The 15,691-nt window shown below is 43.5% G+C and overlaps 1 protein-coding gene across 1 annotated transcript in view; it reads right to left on the minus strand.

The window, feature by feature from the left end:
• Positions 1-15,691, minus strand: part of ROCK1 (Rho associated coiled-coil containing protein kinase 1) — a 4,526,103-nt gene that overhangs the window by 4,037,671 nt on the left and 472,741 nt on the right. Inside the window, exon 2 of the mRNA XM_044065727.1 lies at positions 11,314-11,395. Coding sequence (XP_043921662.1) covers positions 11,314-11,395 — 82 coding nt within the window. The remainder of the gene's footprint in view (positions 1-11,313; positions 11,396-15,691) is intronic.

The following is a 15,691-nucleotide window of genomic DNA, read 5'->3' on the forward strand; positions in this document are numbered from 1 at the left end:
GGCAAATGAATGGATTGGTCGAGAGCCACACTGGACACCACCTTGGGCATGAAGGATGGGTTACTTCTGAGAGATACCCTGTCTGCATGGAAGATGATGAAGGGTTCCACAGCCATGAGTGCTTGCAGCTCAAAGACTTGTCTGGCAAAAGTGATGGCCAGAAGGAATGCTGTCTTCCAGGAGAGAAATTTTAGCTCTGCAGAAGAAGCTGGTTCAAAAGGGGCAGAGTGAGCTTTTCCAAGACAAAGTTGATGTCCCAAGCTGGTGTTGGTGCCCTTCTGGGGGGCCTCAAGTTGCTAGCCCCTCTGAGGAACACTTTGATCAAAGGGTGTGAGAAAAGGGCTGCTCAGTGGGAAAATGAGCAGAAATAGAGGCATGAATTTTTACAAAGGAGAAAGAAAGACCACTGTGTAGTACGTCAGCTAAGTAATCCAGGATGAGAGGGATGAAGGGCTGTGCCATATTGGCTCCCTTAGGCTGGATCAAGGTGCAGAACCTTTTCCATTTATCTGTATAAGACTTTCTGGTGCTAGGACATCTGGCCTCATGGATAACATCCAGAACGTGTTTACTGAGGATGGCAGATTGGTTAGGGGTTAGGGAATAAGCCAAGCTGCCAAACTGAGTGTCTGCAATTGGGGTTGCATGAATTCCCCTTCCCTCTGGGTCAGGAGGTTTGGAATCTGAGGAAGATGCCATGGAGGCAGAGGGAACACGCTGCGCAGCAAGGGGTACCAGTGTTGTCGGGGCCAGTCTGGAGCTATAAGAATGGTCCTTGTTTTTTTCTCCCATATTTTGAGCAGTACCCTAGGGATGAGAGGTAGTGGATGAAAGGCACAGACCGATAGATTGATGCAGGGCAAGGACAGGGCATCCACTTTCCAAGCCATGCAGTGATGCTCTCTGGTGCAGAATTTGCTGAGCTGATGGTTGGTGTGTGAGGCAAAGAGGTCGACCTTGGGGTCCCCCACTTCTGAGTTATGAGGGTGAACGTACTTTTGTTGAGTTGCCACTCGTGTGGGTCCAGAAGGATTCTGCTTAACTGGTCTGCCAGAGAGTTGAGAGAGCCTGGTAGGTATTGTGCTAACAGGTGTAGTTGCATTGAAGGGGCTGTGAGCCAAAGGGTAATGGCCAGCCTCCATAGAGGGTAGGAGTGAGTCCCTCCCCTGCTTGCTGATGTACCACATCACAGTAGTGTTGTCTGTTTTCATCAGGAGAACCCCTGGAGAGAGAAGGGGTTTGAAGGCTATCAAGGCGTTCTACACAGCCATCATCTCTTTTGACTGATGTACAGATGGATTTGCTGTGGGCTCCCATTGGCCCTATATGCCCTGCTGTCCAGGTGTGCACCCCAAGCATAGTCTGAAGCGTCTGTGGTGAGAGTCTGGGTGGCAGGGGGTGGGGAGAAGGGCAGTCTCTTGTTGTAGGAGCATACTGTTGCCCACCAAAAAAAATCCTTTCTGAGGCAAGGAATTATAGGTAAGAGAGTTTTCAGGTCTTAAGAGTGTTGACGCTAAAGGGTCCTTGGGTACCACTGAAGTTTTCTCATATGCAGTCTGGCATATAGAATGAGTAGTAAGTAAGATACCATGAACCCCAGAGCTTGCAGGACCTTCCTTGCGGCTAGCTGGGACCTGGTAGCTAGCGGAGAGAAGTAAGCGGTCATGAAAACTTGTTTCTCTGGTGTAAGGAATGCCATCTGGGATGTTGTGTCCAGACTTGCTCCCAGGAAGATTATCCTTTGGGTGGGCACATGTTTGGATTTCTTTTCGTTGACTGTGTACCCTAGGGAGATTAGTAGGATCTTTACAAAGGCCAGGAGCTTGAACAGCTTTTCCTGGCTGCCTGAATAAGGCAGTCATCTAAGTATGAGTAAATTTGAATCTTTCTTTGTCTGCAAAAGGCAATGGCCGGAACCAGACATTTTGTGAAAACTCAGAGCATTAGATAAGCCAAAGGGAAGTGCAGAGAACTGAAAGTGTCGAGATCCTGCCCTGAAGCGGAGATACTTCCTGCATGATTCCCTGACAGGAAAGTGGAGGTAGGCCTCTTTTAGATCTAGGGTGGCTAGCCAAGCATCCTTGGAAAGCATGGGTAGCAGCTGCTGGAGGGTGAGTATTTTGATCACCAGGAAGGTGTTTAGAATGGCTAGATTGAGGATGGGACGCCAGGTGCCCTCTTTTCTGGGCACCAGAAAAAGTCTGGAGTAGAAGCCTTGGCCTATCTGTACTGCAGGAACTTGCTCTACTGCTCTCATAGAGAGCAGGAAAAGGATTTGCTTTTGAGCCTCTGCCTACTGATTTGGTGGCAGATCTGGGAACCCTTTTGGGGTTGGAAGGGTATGGAAGGAAAATTTGTATCCCTGAGACACAATGTTCAGAACCCATTGGTCCTTGGTAATGGTGGCTCATGTGCTTGAGTGAAAGGAGAGTTTTCCTCCTAGGGGTAAGTAAAGGTGGGCGGGGGTGGGGTGGAGGAAGTGAGTCACTGTGAGTTCTTACCATAAGGGGGTGGCTAAGAACAGTACAGTTGTGTACACTTACCATAAATGTAGATGTTCGAGTGTATTCACTTATTGCAGTCATTACATTTGGGTAATCTGCTGGCAGGTTGCCCTCAGTCAGCCTGTATATCAAAGTCTTGGGTCCTGTGTCGGTTGCTGTCTCTTCTTCCATGACGTCAGGGGTATAAAACAGGCAGCCAACGCCATTTTCTTTAGTTTTTCTTGTCCCAGATGTCAGGTGCCCCCCAAATGGGGAACAAAAAAATTATATATATATACATATATAATGTATATATAATACACCACAAAGGCTGTAGAATATAGTGAAGGAAAGAGAATCTCCAGAATAAAGGGGGATGGTGGGTGGGTAACCCGGACTGCAACAATGAATACACTCAAGCATCTATATTTATGGTAATTGTACACAACTGTACTACATTCTTCGTGTTTCACTGTTGCAGTCATTACATTTGTGTAGAATCCCAAAGCTATGGATGGGAGGCTGAAACTAAATAGCATTAGGAGCGGCTATAAGGCCCTGCAGAACTGCAGTGGCAAAACCTGCCCTGGACTTAGAAAAGAGAGGCAACTGATAATGCTTTGTAAAACTATGCAAAGAACTCCAAGTAGCAGCCTCTAGAATGTCTTTGGTTGGTACCCCTCTGAAAAAGGCTGCTGATGTAGATGCAGCCCTGGTGGAATGTGACCTAATGCCCTTGGGCACCGGTTTACCATGATGCAAGTAGCAGAAACGAATGCAGTGGCTTATCCACTTTGAAACAGTCTGCTTTGAAATAGCCTTTCCCTCTGATCCTGCAGCAAATACCACCAGTAGCTGCTCAGTTTTTCTTAGAGATTTGGTCCTGTTTAAGTAAAATCTTAGTGGTCTGTGCACGTCCAAGGAATGCAGAATCCGGTCCCCCTTGTTCTGCGGATTTGGGTAAAAGGTTAGCAGGTGAATAGTTTGGTTAAGAGCCACACTAGATACCACCTTAGGCATAACGGAAGGATTGGTCCTGAGGGACACTCTGTCCAGGTAAAATATAATAAAAAGGCTCCACAGCCATGAGGGCCTGCAGCTCTGAAACCCTTCTTGCTTAAGTAATTGCCAAAAGTAAAGCTGTTTTCCAGGACAAAAACTTTATATCTGCAGTAGCAGCTGGTTCAAATGGAGGCAGGGTTAGCATTTCCAACACAAAATTGAGGTCCCATGCAGGAATTGATGATGATCTGGGAGGCCTTAAATTTTTGGCCCCTCTAAGATACTGTTTTAGCAGAGGATGAGAAGATCGGTGGCTCTGTGTTGTAATGAGCCGAGATGGCAGAGGCATGGATTTTTATTGATGAAAAAGATAGGCCCTTGTCAAGTATCTCAGTCAAGTATTGTAAAATCCGAGGAATATTTGGTTTTGCTGTGTCAGTTCCTTGTGCTTGGTTCCAACCACAGAATCTCTTCCATTTATCAGCATAAGATTTTATAGTACTAGGCCTTCTGGCTTCCAAAATGACATCCATCACAGATTTACTGAGAGGTGTTATTTGTATAACTACATGATCAGCCATGCTGCCAGGTTCAGAGTTTGGAGCTGACTGTGCTGCTGAGACAGTAGATGTGGTATATGAGGCAAGTACCAAGGAGGGATTTGAGACATATTCCTTAGGATTGGGTACCAGTGTTGGCAAGGCCAGTCCGGGGCAATTAGAATCCTTTTTTTTACCTTGGGAAAAAGAGGCAGAGGAGGAAAGGTGTAGACTGACTGTTTTTTCCAACTGAAGGATAGGGCATCCACTTTCCATGCTTGTCTGTGATAAGTCCTTGTGCAGAATTTGTCCAGTTGATAATTCTGGAGAGAAGCAAATAGATGTCCGGGCTCCCCCATTTCTTTGTTATCATTCTGAAGACTTGTGGATCCAGTTTCCACTCGTGAGGGTCCATAAGGTTTCTGCTTAAGTCATCCGCCAGAGTGTTTTGTTTTCGTGGCAGGAATTGAGCTTGAAGATGTACTTGGTAAGTCAAGGCTGTGTCCCACAATGCCATGGCTAGTCTGCAAAGGGGGTAGGAGTGTGCGCCCCCCTGCTTATGTACCACATAACTGTGGTGTAGTCCGTCTTTATCAGTAGTTGTCCTGGATGAAGTAAGTCCTTGAAAGCTGTCACGACACTCTGAACAGCTAACATCTCTTTCTGGTTGATATGCAGCTGCATTTGTTTTGGGGTCCATATGCCCTGAATGCATCTCCCCATGTGGGCCCACAAGCATAGTTTGATGCATCTGTAGTTAGGATTTGATTGGCAGGAGGTAGAGTGAAAGACCGTCCCATGTTCTGGTGACATGTCTCTGCCCACCAAAGAAACTCCTGTTGTAGGCCGGGAATGAGAGGAATCACTTTTTCCAGACTGTGACACAGTTGACTCCATAAACCTTTTAGGTACCACTGTAGTTTCCTCATATGCAGTCTTGCATATGGAATCAGTAGAATGCAAGATGCCATGAACCCCAAAGCTTGCAGAATTTGTCTTGCAGATAATTGGGTTTTTGTTGCCATCTGTTTGAAGTAAATAGTCAGTTGTCTTTGTTTTTCTGGCGTAAGCTTGTACCCAGGAATGTTATCTTTTGAGAGGGTACCAGTTGTGATTTCTTTTCGTTTACTGTGTACCCTAGGCATGTCAGAAGCCTTTTCACAAACGCCAGATGTTCAAGAAGAATGTCCTCATTTTCTGCTTGAATGAGACAGTCGTCCAAGTAAGGACAGATTTGTATACTTGTTTGTCTGCAAAATGCAATTACTGGTGCCAGGCACTTTGTAAAGACCCTGCACGCAGTAGATAAGCCAAAGGGCAGTGCAGAGAATTGGCAATGCATAAAACCAGCTTTGAAGTGGAGGCATCTTCTGCACGATTCCCTTATTGGGATATGCAGGTATGCCTCTTAAGTCTAGAGTCACTAGCCAAGCGTTCTTGCCCAGCATGGGCAAAAGCTGCTGCAAAGTTAGCATTTTGAATTTTGTGTGGCCAAGAATGTGTTCAAAATTGATAAAACCAGTATTGGGCGGCAGGCCCGGTCTTTTCTGGGTACCAAGAAGTGTCTTGAGTAAAACCCCTTTCCTTTTTCCTGTTCTGGCACTGGCTGAATAGCCCCCATATCCATGAGGGACATAACTTGTTTCTGTGCCTCTGCCCATTGATTTTGTGGCAGATCTGGCCAACCATTTGGAATTGGCAGAGTATGGAAATTAAATCTGCATCCCTGGGATACTATGTTTAATACCCAATTGTCCTGGGTTATTAACTGCCAATTTTGAGCATGAAGTGCTAGTTTTCCCCCTAAGGGGGCTGCCAAAAGATAAGTGCTTGGTGATGGCAGAGGGAAGTCATTGAGACTGTTTACTCTAGGGTTGTGCTTGATTTCCTCCAGATTTGGAGGTAGAGGTACCCCACTGCTTTGACCTGTAAGAATCCTGTGATTGGTATCTAGAGCCCTTTGAGCGCCTGGATTTGCCCCGTGAAGCTCTATCGGACACAGGAAAGGACCAATTTTTTTGTAGGCCAGTGTGTACTGAATCTTGGTGGCTGCACTTGTAAGAAGTCTTTTACAGTTTGCATAGACTTAGCTTTGTCTTCCATTTTCTTTAAAACCTCTTCTGCCTTAATACCAAACAGAGTATCATGCTGTAAAGGTGCATCCAACAATTTAGCTTTAACACGATCAGGCAAATTTTGCTCCTTTAGCCAGGCAAGCCTTCTAATCACAGATTCAGTAACTGCGGCTCTGCAGGAGGCCTCCAAGGAATCAAAACCACATTGCAAAGTATGCTTTCCAACTTGTTCTGCTGCATGCAATAATTCCTGTAATTCTTTATTTTCCACACATTCAGAAATCAACATCATTTTCTGTTTCAGTAATTCCATAACATGCTGTTGATATTTAAGCATATGAAACTGGCAGTTTAAGGCCGTAATTGCCAAGGTTGCAGACGTGTAAACCTTCTTTCCCCATCTATCCAGCGCCCTGGAATCTCTATCAGAGGGGGTAGGATTCTAAGCTGTTGAGGCCTTTACACCTTTGGGACCCTGTGAAATAATTTCAGGGTCAGCAGCAGGGTTTTTGAATAAAAATTGTGCGAGTCAGGAACCCTGTAATATCTGTCTGGCTTGCTAGGAGCCAGAGGGAAGGAATCTTGAGCCATGCTTGATTCCGAAAACACATCAACAATGTCTAATACAGGAGGTATGGCTAAAGGCCTATGCTGAGGCAGAAGGAAATCCCGAAGCCTCTTTTTTTGATTCTGAGAAATCTTGACTCTCCCAATGAAAATGTTCCCTCAAAGTATGCAAGGTTTCTCCAAAGGAATAATCTTCAGGAGGGGATGCAGATGGGATAGATTCCTCTGCATCTGAATCCTCACAGGGTGGTACAGAATATTCCAGATCAGAAGAGGAATCAGAAGAAATAGAAACCTGATCTGAAGATTAATAATCAGTGTCTTGCCTAGGCCTCTTTTCGGGGGGGGACCCCTGATCAAAGTAATTAGGTCTTCAGCCATTTTAATCATCTGCTTTTTGGGCATAGAGGCCTGAGCACGTGGCTCATGCATCAGTTTTTTAGCCTTAGAAGTTGCCTTTGTCTTTGAAGCTAGTGTCTGTTTTATATAGAAATGCTGAGGACTGAAGACACCCTCAGAAACCAGTGCCTGCTCAGCAGCTCTGGACCCATCCGAGGGAAAGACATCTGCGGGTACAATACTCTGAGAATCTCGTGGCGTGCCGGACTCCACATGGGTCTCGGTAGAGGCCTGCGACTCAAAAGTAGCGGGTATCAGGGGCTGCGAAAGCACCTGAGTACTGGCAAACCAGCGACTGGCTTAAGAGAAGCTTCGGCATCGGTTTTGGACCTCGACGGTCTGTCTCTGTCCTTTTCTTTGCTTTTTTTGTGAACTCCGGTAGTCGGATTGCTATCTGATGACATTTCAGGGTAGTTAAATCTGTTTCCAAAATATTTTGAAGCAAAGATATACAGACGCTTAATAGTGTGTTGGTTAAATCTAGCACAAAACAGACAGCAAGGCACGTTATGATCTGGGCCTAGGCAAGGAATACAGTACAAATGAAAATACTTATGAGGTATTTGCTTCCCACAAGTAATGCAATTATTAACTTTTACTGACATCGGTACAGAGCAAGAAAAAGTTTCCCCAACAGGGTACTTAGCTTTAATTGAAGACTGCGATTCTGAAACTCGAATTTGAAAATTTCAGGAGTCGGCCGACAAGCACTTGCGAAATGCTTCTGCTTCGGGCACTGCATGGCAAGAAAGACTAAAGAAAATGGCGTCTGCTACCTGTTTTATACCCCTGACGACCTGACGTCATGGAAGAAGAGACAGAAACCGATGCAGGACCCAAGACTTTGATATTCAGGCCGACTGAGGGCAACCTGCCAGCAGATTACCCAAATGTAATGACTAACAGTGAAATGCAAAGAACATCCCCTGGTTTTGAAGTGGAGGTAGTCCACTGCTTAGATCTCTGCATTCCCTGGGGCTGCTGTCTGGAGGGTCTGTTTCCACGGGGCCTAGGCTGGGCCAGTTTACTCAGAGCAGGAAAGGACCAGTGCTTGAAAGGACAATGCCTGCTGAACCCAGGGGGCTAGACCTATAAGAAATCCTTAACTGTTTGCATAGATTTTGCTTTTTCTTCCATCTTTTTTAAGACCTCTTCTGCCTTAGTGCCAAATAAATTATCTTTGTGTAAGGGGGCATCCAACAATTTAGATTTGATAGGGGATGTTCCTTAAGCCATGCATGCCTTCTAATGACAGATCCAGTGACTGCTGCCCTGCAACAAGCTTCTAGGGCGTCAAAACTACAGTGCAAAGTGTATTTAGTTACTTGACGTGCAGAATACATTAAGTCTTGTAAATCTTTAGATTCTGCCCAAGCAGGAAAGGAAGACATTTTTTGATTAAGGAGTTCCATGGTACGTTTCTGAAATTTCAGCATATGGAACTGAATTTAGTGCCCTGATAGCAAGAGTAGCTGAGATCTATACTTTTTTACCCCATCTGTCCAGTGCTCTGGAATCCCGGTCTGAGGGGGTGGGATTCTTAGCAGAGGTTGCTTTAATCCCTTTTGGCCCTTGAGAAATGACCTCAGGGTCAGCTGTTGGATTTTTAAAAAGATATTTGTGTGAGTCAGGGACTCTATAGTACCTGTCTGGTTTTCCGGGAGCAGGAGGTAGGGCATCAGGAGTCAAGCTGGATTCAAGGAAAACATCATTCACAACATCCAGGACTGGGGGGATGGCCAAGAGTCTGTGTTGTGGAAGATCTAGAAATTCCCTCAGTCTCTTTTTAGACTGAGGGTAGTCCTGACTCTCCCTTTGGAAATGCTCCCTTAAAGTATGCAGGGTTTCCCCAAAGGAAAAATCCTCTAGGGGAGAGGCTGAAGGAATGTAGTCCTCTGCATCAGAATACTCTTAAGTAGAGAGGGGTTGCATGTCTTCGTAGTCAGATGCATCAGATTCATCTGACTCTTGTTCAGACAAAACTACAGGGAACAGATCTCTTTTCCTTTTTGAGGGGGTAGCTTGGTTTCCCCTAACCAGCATGTTAAGGTTTTCTGCCATTTTAAGCATTTGAGACTGAGGCAAGGTAGCAGGTGCCTGAGAGTGGGTCGGTTTCTTGGGTGTGGTATGAACCCTGAGCCTAAGAAACTCAGTCGTTTTTGAAAGAATGGTAGTCGCGAAAGAAGACTTCGGTTCGTGTCGAGATTTGGTAGTGCAAAAGACTCCTCAGAAGCCGGTGCCTACTCAGCGGCTCCGGACCCATCCAAGGTAGAGATGATCATAGGATCCTGCAGCATACCGGACTCCAAAAAGGTTCTGGTAGCAGCCTGCAAATCAACTGAAGCGGGCATCAGGGTCTGGGAAAGCGCCTCAGTGAGTACAGGAGAACGGACGACTAGCTTAATGGAAGCTTCATCAGTAGGTTTGGACCTGTACAGTCTTGTCTGTCTATCTTTCCATTTTTTCGGAAGATCTGCTGTCGGATGGCTTACAGAAGCCATGTCAGAATTTGAGGATTGTAAACAAAAATATCTGGCTACAATAAGGGGCCGACCACTGGATAGCTCTGGTGTTGAACAAAGCACAGAAGCAACAGGTGACGTCGTGGTCTGGGCCTAAACAAGTGACGCAGTACGAGTGGAAGTCTCGGTGTTGTCCTTGCTTTCCACAGGCAAGACCATTATTAACCTTTTCTGACAAAGGTTAGTGCAAGAAAAAAGGATCCCCAAAGGGGTACTTAGTTTTAGAAGGCTTCGACTTCAATTCGGAGACAAAAACTCAGGTAGTGACCAACCGGCACTCATGCGAACTGGTTCTGCTTCGGGCTCCACAGCAAGAAATATTGATGTAATGGCGTTGGCTGCCTTACTTTATACTACTGACGACCTGACGTCAGTCCTCAAGCGACAGCAACTGACGCAGAAATACTAAGTCTGGTATTCGGGCTGGCGGAGGGCTACCCTGGCAGGGATAACCCAAATGTTATGACTGCAACAGTGAAACACGAAGAACATCATGCTTGTATGCCATTGTGTGTTGTGATAGAAGGAAACAGAATTTAATATGTAAAATAACTAAATAAAATATTATGGATGAAACTCAGATATGAACAATGAACTTAATGTTTCCTTGTGCTGTCTTTTCACATTTTACCATTGCCATGTTCAGGCAGTAAAATTTTTCAAGCTTTTTTTTTTTTAATTTTCTGTGTCACTTGTGTGCCTGCACAATTCATCAACTTTTCTGACCTACCACAACTAACATTACTTTCTATAGCCAGTAAGGGGGTTGTCACCCCATCATGATTATATTTAAATCTTTTTATACACTTATTTTACAAGCATTTCAGGTGGCTATTTGGTCCTGCTTACATATGCAAGAAGCTATTCTCAGTCCTTTTAAATAATCCCAGTAAAGGTCAGAATATGACAGCAAACTGAATTAGAGGGATTGCCTTACACAAGGGTTTTGGGGGGGGTTGCTACCGCATACCCTGTGAGGTGCTTAAAGTTTCACCCAGTTATTTACTGGTACATATTACTACCAGTACATTAATCCTACTCTGTAGAGGTTCCACTAGTTTCCTGACAGGTTTCAAATAATACTCAAAATCTTACTGCTGGGCTTTTATCCATAAACGATATGTACTACTCTATCTTGAAAAAGCCAATATGGTATATGGTCTTTTGCTCACACTACACCACCTTGGTAGCTCAGGCAGTATCACATGACAATCTGGTTATGCTCACCCTTCTGTTTAGCAGCAATAAGCATTTTGACAAATACAAAGCTGAATACAGCATACCTCAGCGCAAGAAATCTGAACAATGCCTAAAATAACAGGGGGAAAAAGACCCAAAAATAGGGACACATGTTAAATATTGCTCTTACACACTTAGAAAATTACTAGAATAAAGGATGTGCGTTAGCATGCATTTTCTGATGAATACGAAGTCTGAAACCCAAATGTGTGTCATTATTTAATGACTTCAATCCTCAGTGATTTACCAGAAAACCATAACTTTTATGAGGAACAGACTAAGACATAAGGCAAAAATATCGGATGCATGGAATAGAATGGAGTGGATGAACTACAACGTTTTACTGCTATTCATTTATCCGCCCATGTTCCATTCATATTTTCTTCTCCAAGCCAATTAAAGGAAACATTACACTGTCAAACAAGCCAAAGATTTCTCAATTCTTCCAGCTCACTGTATTAGGGTATTAGAAATTAAAAACACTTACATCTATTTAAAAAATGATCAATATTCTTGTTTTTCCTCAAGGCGGGAAAATCCAAATCATAAGCCAAAGCATCCAAGTTGTCCTGTAAGAAAAAGTGCATGTGTTAGTGTTCTATTATGGTTTTTCTTGAACTTTACTCAATGCAAGTTCCAAACATCAAAGGTTAAATACATTTATTAAAAAAGTAAGGTCTGCTTATAGCAGTACTGTATCAAAAAGAATTGTGAAGTACATAAATGGCCCTGCAGTCAGATACAGCAGAACATTTAAGTTTTTTCAGACATAAGTTGCACAAGGGTGCATCCCTGCCTCTTTTGTAATAATGGTGGCCTGTTCTAGCAATGAAATGGGAATACATCAGTGGATCAGATATGCAAAGAGGCAAGGTCCTTAATAAGGAACACTGTCCAAAATACTCAACGCCACATGGTGGTGGTGTCAGTGGTACTGCCACAACACTCTGTATACTGGTTATGCTACTAAGTTACTGACATTCCCATGGGTCAGCATCCATTCATCTCAGCATTTTTTGCCTTCCCTGAAAAGCAGTGTGACTACCAGATTCTTTACCAGCTTCATCACTTGACACAGTCTACATTCTCTAAATGAAAGGCAGCTTTCCACAGACCCAGAAACACTGTATTTCAGAACTCCATTACAAATGGCCGTTTCATTTTCGATGCCTCTCCAAAACCACCTTAAACTGACTTGGTATCTGAAAATGAAAGGCAAGTCTACTGCAATTATATTACTATACACTGTACATTACACTCTGCTTGACTGTATATTGCATTGTACTTGTTCACTGGAATGTATACACAAATTTTTTCAATGTAATTATTTGAACTAATCTGTTACAGCTTACATTTCTGTAGTTTTTCTTCATAGGAGGTTACTAGGCTAATGACCCTGGGGCCATTACAAGCCTAGCCAAGAGTTTATCTCCAAAAAAGAAACCTTAGTCAGCACCTGTCACCCCTGTCAATGAGGGACACAGGTGGAACCCCTGGGACAAATTTGTGGTTTCCCATCCACTCATCAAGGTTGCGCTTTAAGAGGGTCGGCGAGGTACTCTGTTTGACATGTATGGGAAGTCTATTCTAGAGACAGTGGAGCCTCTGGGAGACAAACCTGTCTCTCCAGCAGGTTTTGTTAATGTTGCATAGTAGATTTAGGCCTTTCGAGTGGGTAATGTGTGAGGAGTTAGACTTACGAATATGGAGCATGTCTAGTAGGGCAGGGTCCGATGTTTTGTAGTTCACCCAGGCTGAGCCTGAAATTGGTCAATACTGATTGCACTACTCTTGTGAACAAATATGAATGAATGAGTTAATTAATTAATGTTATAAAGGTATTTTTTTAAAGGTGCCCTTTTTTAATTTACTTTTGGGTTTGATAAATTACTTGCATCTTGGGAAAATCAGTGTGATTTTTTTTATAAAATTCATGACAAGTTGCATAGGCTACGGACTAATCAAGTCATTTATCATGTGACTTGGTTAATTATATAAGCCATGTGATGTAATAATGCCCATGCATTTTTCTGAGGAAGTTGGGAGATTATTCCTGACGAAAAGTGGATTTTATTCTTTGTACACTTAAAATTAAATAATTTCATGCACTTCTGCTTGTACCACTGGCAGTTTTTGTAGTGAAACCAGGATTCGTGTTTGCTGCAGAGAGTCAGTTTATCTTTATTAGCTTGTTCAAGTTGCATAGGCTACCCAAAATCAAAATTCTAAGTCAACATTTCCTGCTTTAAAAAACTGCTCTATCAAACTTAAATGTCCCTCCACTACCTTTTTTTCTACAGATGCAATCTCCTCCCTTTAAAAGTTAATAGACAGCTAGCACATTTTTCAGCTCACTCCATAAAGAACACAGAAGTGCTAAAAATGCATTAGTCTGATTGACTGGACTTTAAAAAAATTGAGAAACTAAGATGCTGATGACAGTGCAGAAAGATCAAACTGCTAAATATAAACGAACAGCAAATACAGATAAAGGACTGCAAACAGCAACACAACAAATCAACTGAATGCCAGTTCTTTATTTACAAATCTCTTTAATCAGTAACCTACGTAACAGGAGGTGATGCAGTCTTGTTTATTGACAACCTTCTACTTATGAACCTGAAGAAAAGTTCTACAGTGTACTTTAACCACAGCTGAGAAATCTGCAGGTAACTAACCTCACAACTACTGTTGCATGTAAATTTAGAAAGCCAAGTACTACAACATATTTTAAAAGGAGAATACCATAGAAGGAGAAGAAAAAAAGTCAGGTATTTCACTTTAAAACATACGCATTCAGTTCTGTACAATTTATACACACACACAAAAAAACGAAAAACAACACTGCAGCAACATATAATCTTGTCCCTAGAAACACATTACTTACTGAGCACAGAGTAAATTCCATCTTGAAACTCAATTTGCTACCTTCCACTTCAGCTGTAAATCCTAAGTACTTAGTGCTTAAGTATAGTGACATTGCAAATTCCATGAAAGTATCAGGGTTTCTCGGTATCAATCAACTTGCTCAAGCACTTACCTGGAAAACACAAGTGAGAAATTCATAAAGATATTGAATGGAAGAGTTCCTGCTGTGCCAGCAGAATTATGTGGGTTCTCCTCTTTGGTGTGTTTATGACCAAGCTCTCTTTTCTACTTAAACTCAGCATTACTACCTGAAAGGCTCACATACTCAGGGGCAAGCTCAACCTACAAAGTGCTGTCCACTACGACAGTGCTACATAATAACAGCACACCTAGTCCTCGAGTTAGCCAGTTCACACCAACCACCGAACAGCTCCTGCAGATTAATGCAAAAATAGGGAGCATCTGACACCAATGTGCTTATATGGATATACAAATACAAATGTGCTCAACCTGCATAAGTCCAACAGCAGAAACTCGAGGGAAACGCATCAAATAGGGGTACTGTGAGAGTATTTGTGATCCAGCAAGTAAAGAGACCATCTGATGTAAATCTAATACGAGGGACCGTCACTGTAGGGTCTACTATTTACAGACTCCCAAACAGTACAACACAACAAGGCAAAAGGAGATGGAAAACATCCACAGGAAAAGCTCATAAGCCTGAATCCTGAACTACTGAGGTACTAAAGGAGGCATGACTCCACCGGTAAAGTTATGCTTAGCAAAAGTATGAAATAACAAACTGGTTGTGGCACAGAAGTTTAAAATAACGACTATTCTCAAGACAAGCAAAAACCAGCAGCATCACTGCAGACTGGCCTTTGACTGCAGTTTTTTCTAGTGGGTGGCAGCAGCTCTACTAGCAAAGAAGGGCAAACCCCAATTATGACTATGCCACTGCTTCATGTAAAACACAAACCAAGACTACAAGCTCAGAATGTGAATGACTTTCTCTTCCCAGTTTCTGATCCCACAAAGAAAATAGAAAGATAAAAAAAACACGATGACATTTCTGAGAATCTTCAGAAGTAAACACATTGCAGTTATAAGGGATGCCTGATCCTTGTAAGAGATCAAATATATTTGCCTACCTACACTTAACGACCTTCAGCTCCAAAGTACAGTTGTGTACACTTACCATAAATGTAGATGTTCGAGTGTCTTCACTGTTGCAGTCATCACATTTGGGTTATCCCTGCCAGGGTAGTCCTCGGCCGGCCCGAATACCAGAGACTTAGTATTTCTGCGTCGGTTGCTGTCGCTTGAGGACTGACGTCAGGTCGTTAGTGGTATAAAGGAAGGCAGCCAATGCTATTACATCAGTTTTTCTTGCCCTAACCTGTAAGGAGCCCCCAAAGTAGGCCAGGTTCTGGTGGAAGAATCCCACCAGTGGAAAATAAAAAAGAACATGTCCCTTGTAAGGAAAGGAGAACAACAAGGAATAAAAGGTAACAAAAAGAAAAATGGGGATGGATGGAGGGTAACCAGGACTGAATCAGTGAAGACACTCCAACATCTACATTTATGTTAAGTGTACACAACTGTACTACTTTCTTTGTGTTTCACTGTTGCAGTCATCACATTTGGGTAGATTCCCAAAGCTGAGGAAATGGGTGGAAGCAGTCAAGGAAGCTAGGGGCTGGCTAGGATGCCCTGCAAGGCTGCACAGGCAAACGCTGCCCTGGAGTTGGAGAAGAGGTAGGTGGTAATGCTTGGTAAAAGTGTGAACAGATGTCCAGGTGGCAGCCTCCAGGATGTCCCTGGTGGGGACCCCTCTGAGGAAAGCTGCAGAGGTGGAGGCTGCTCTGGTGGAGCGTGCCCTGACTCCCTTTGGGGGAGGCTTGGCATGCTGTTAGCAGAAATCCATGCAGTGTGCTATCCATTTGGAAATGGTCTGCTTGGGAATGGCTTTGCCTTCTGCCCCTGAAGCAAAGCTA

This window comes from Protopterus annectens, chromosome 3.part0 (genome assembly GCF_019279795.1).
Source record: "Protopterus annectens isolate FY-2018-M chromosome 3.part0, PAN1.0, whole genome shotgun sequence".
NCBI lineage: Eukaryota > Metazoa > Chordata > Ceratodontiformes > Protopteridae > Protopterus > Protopterus annectens.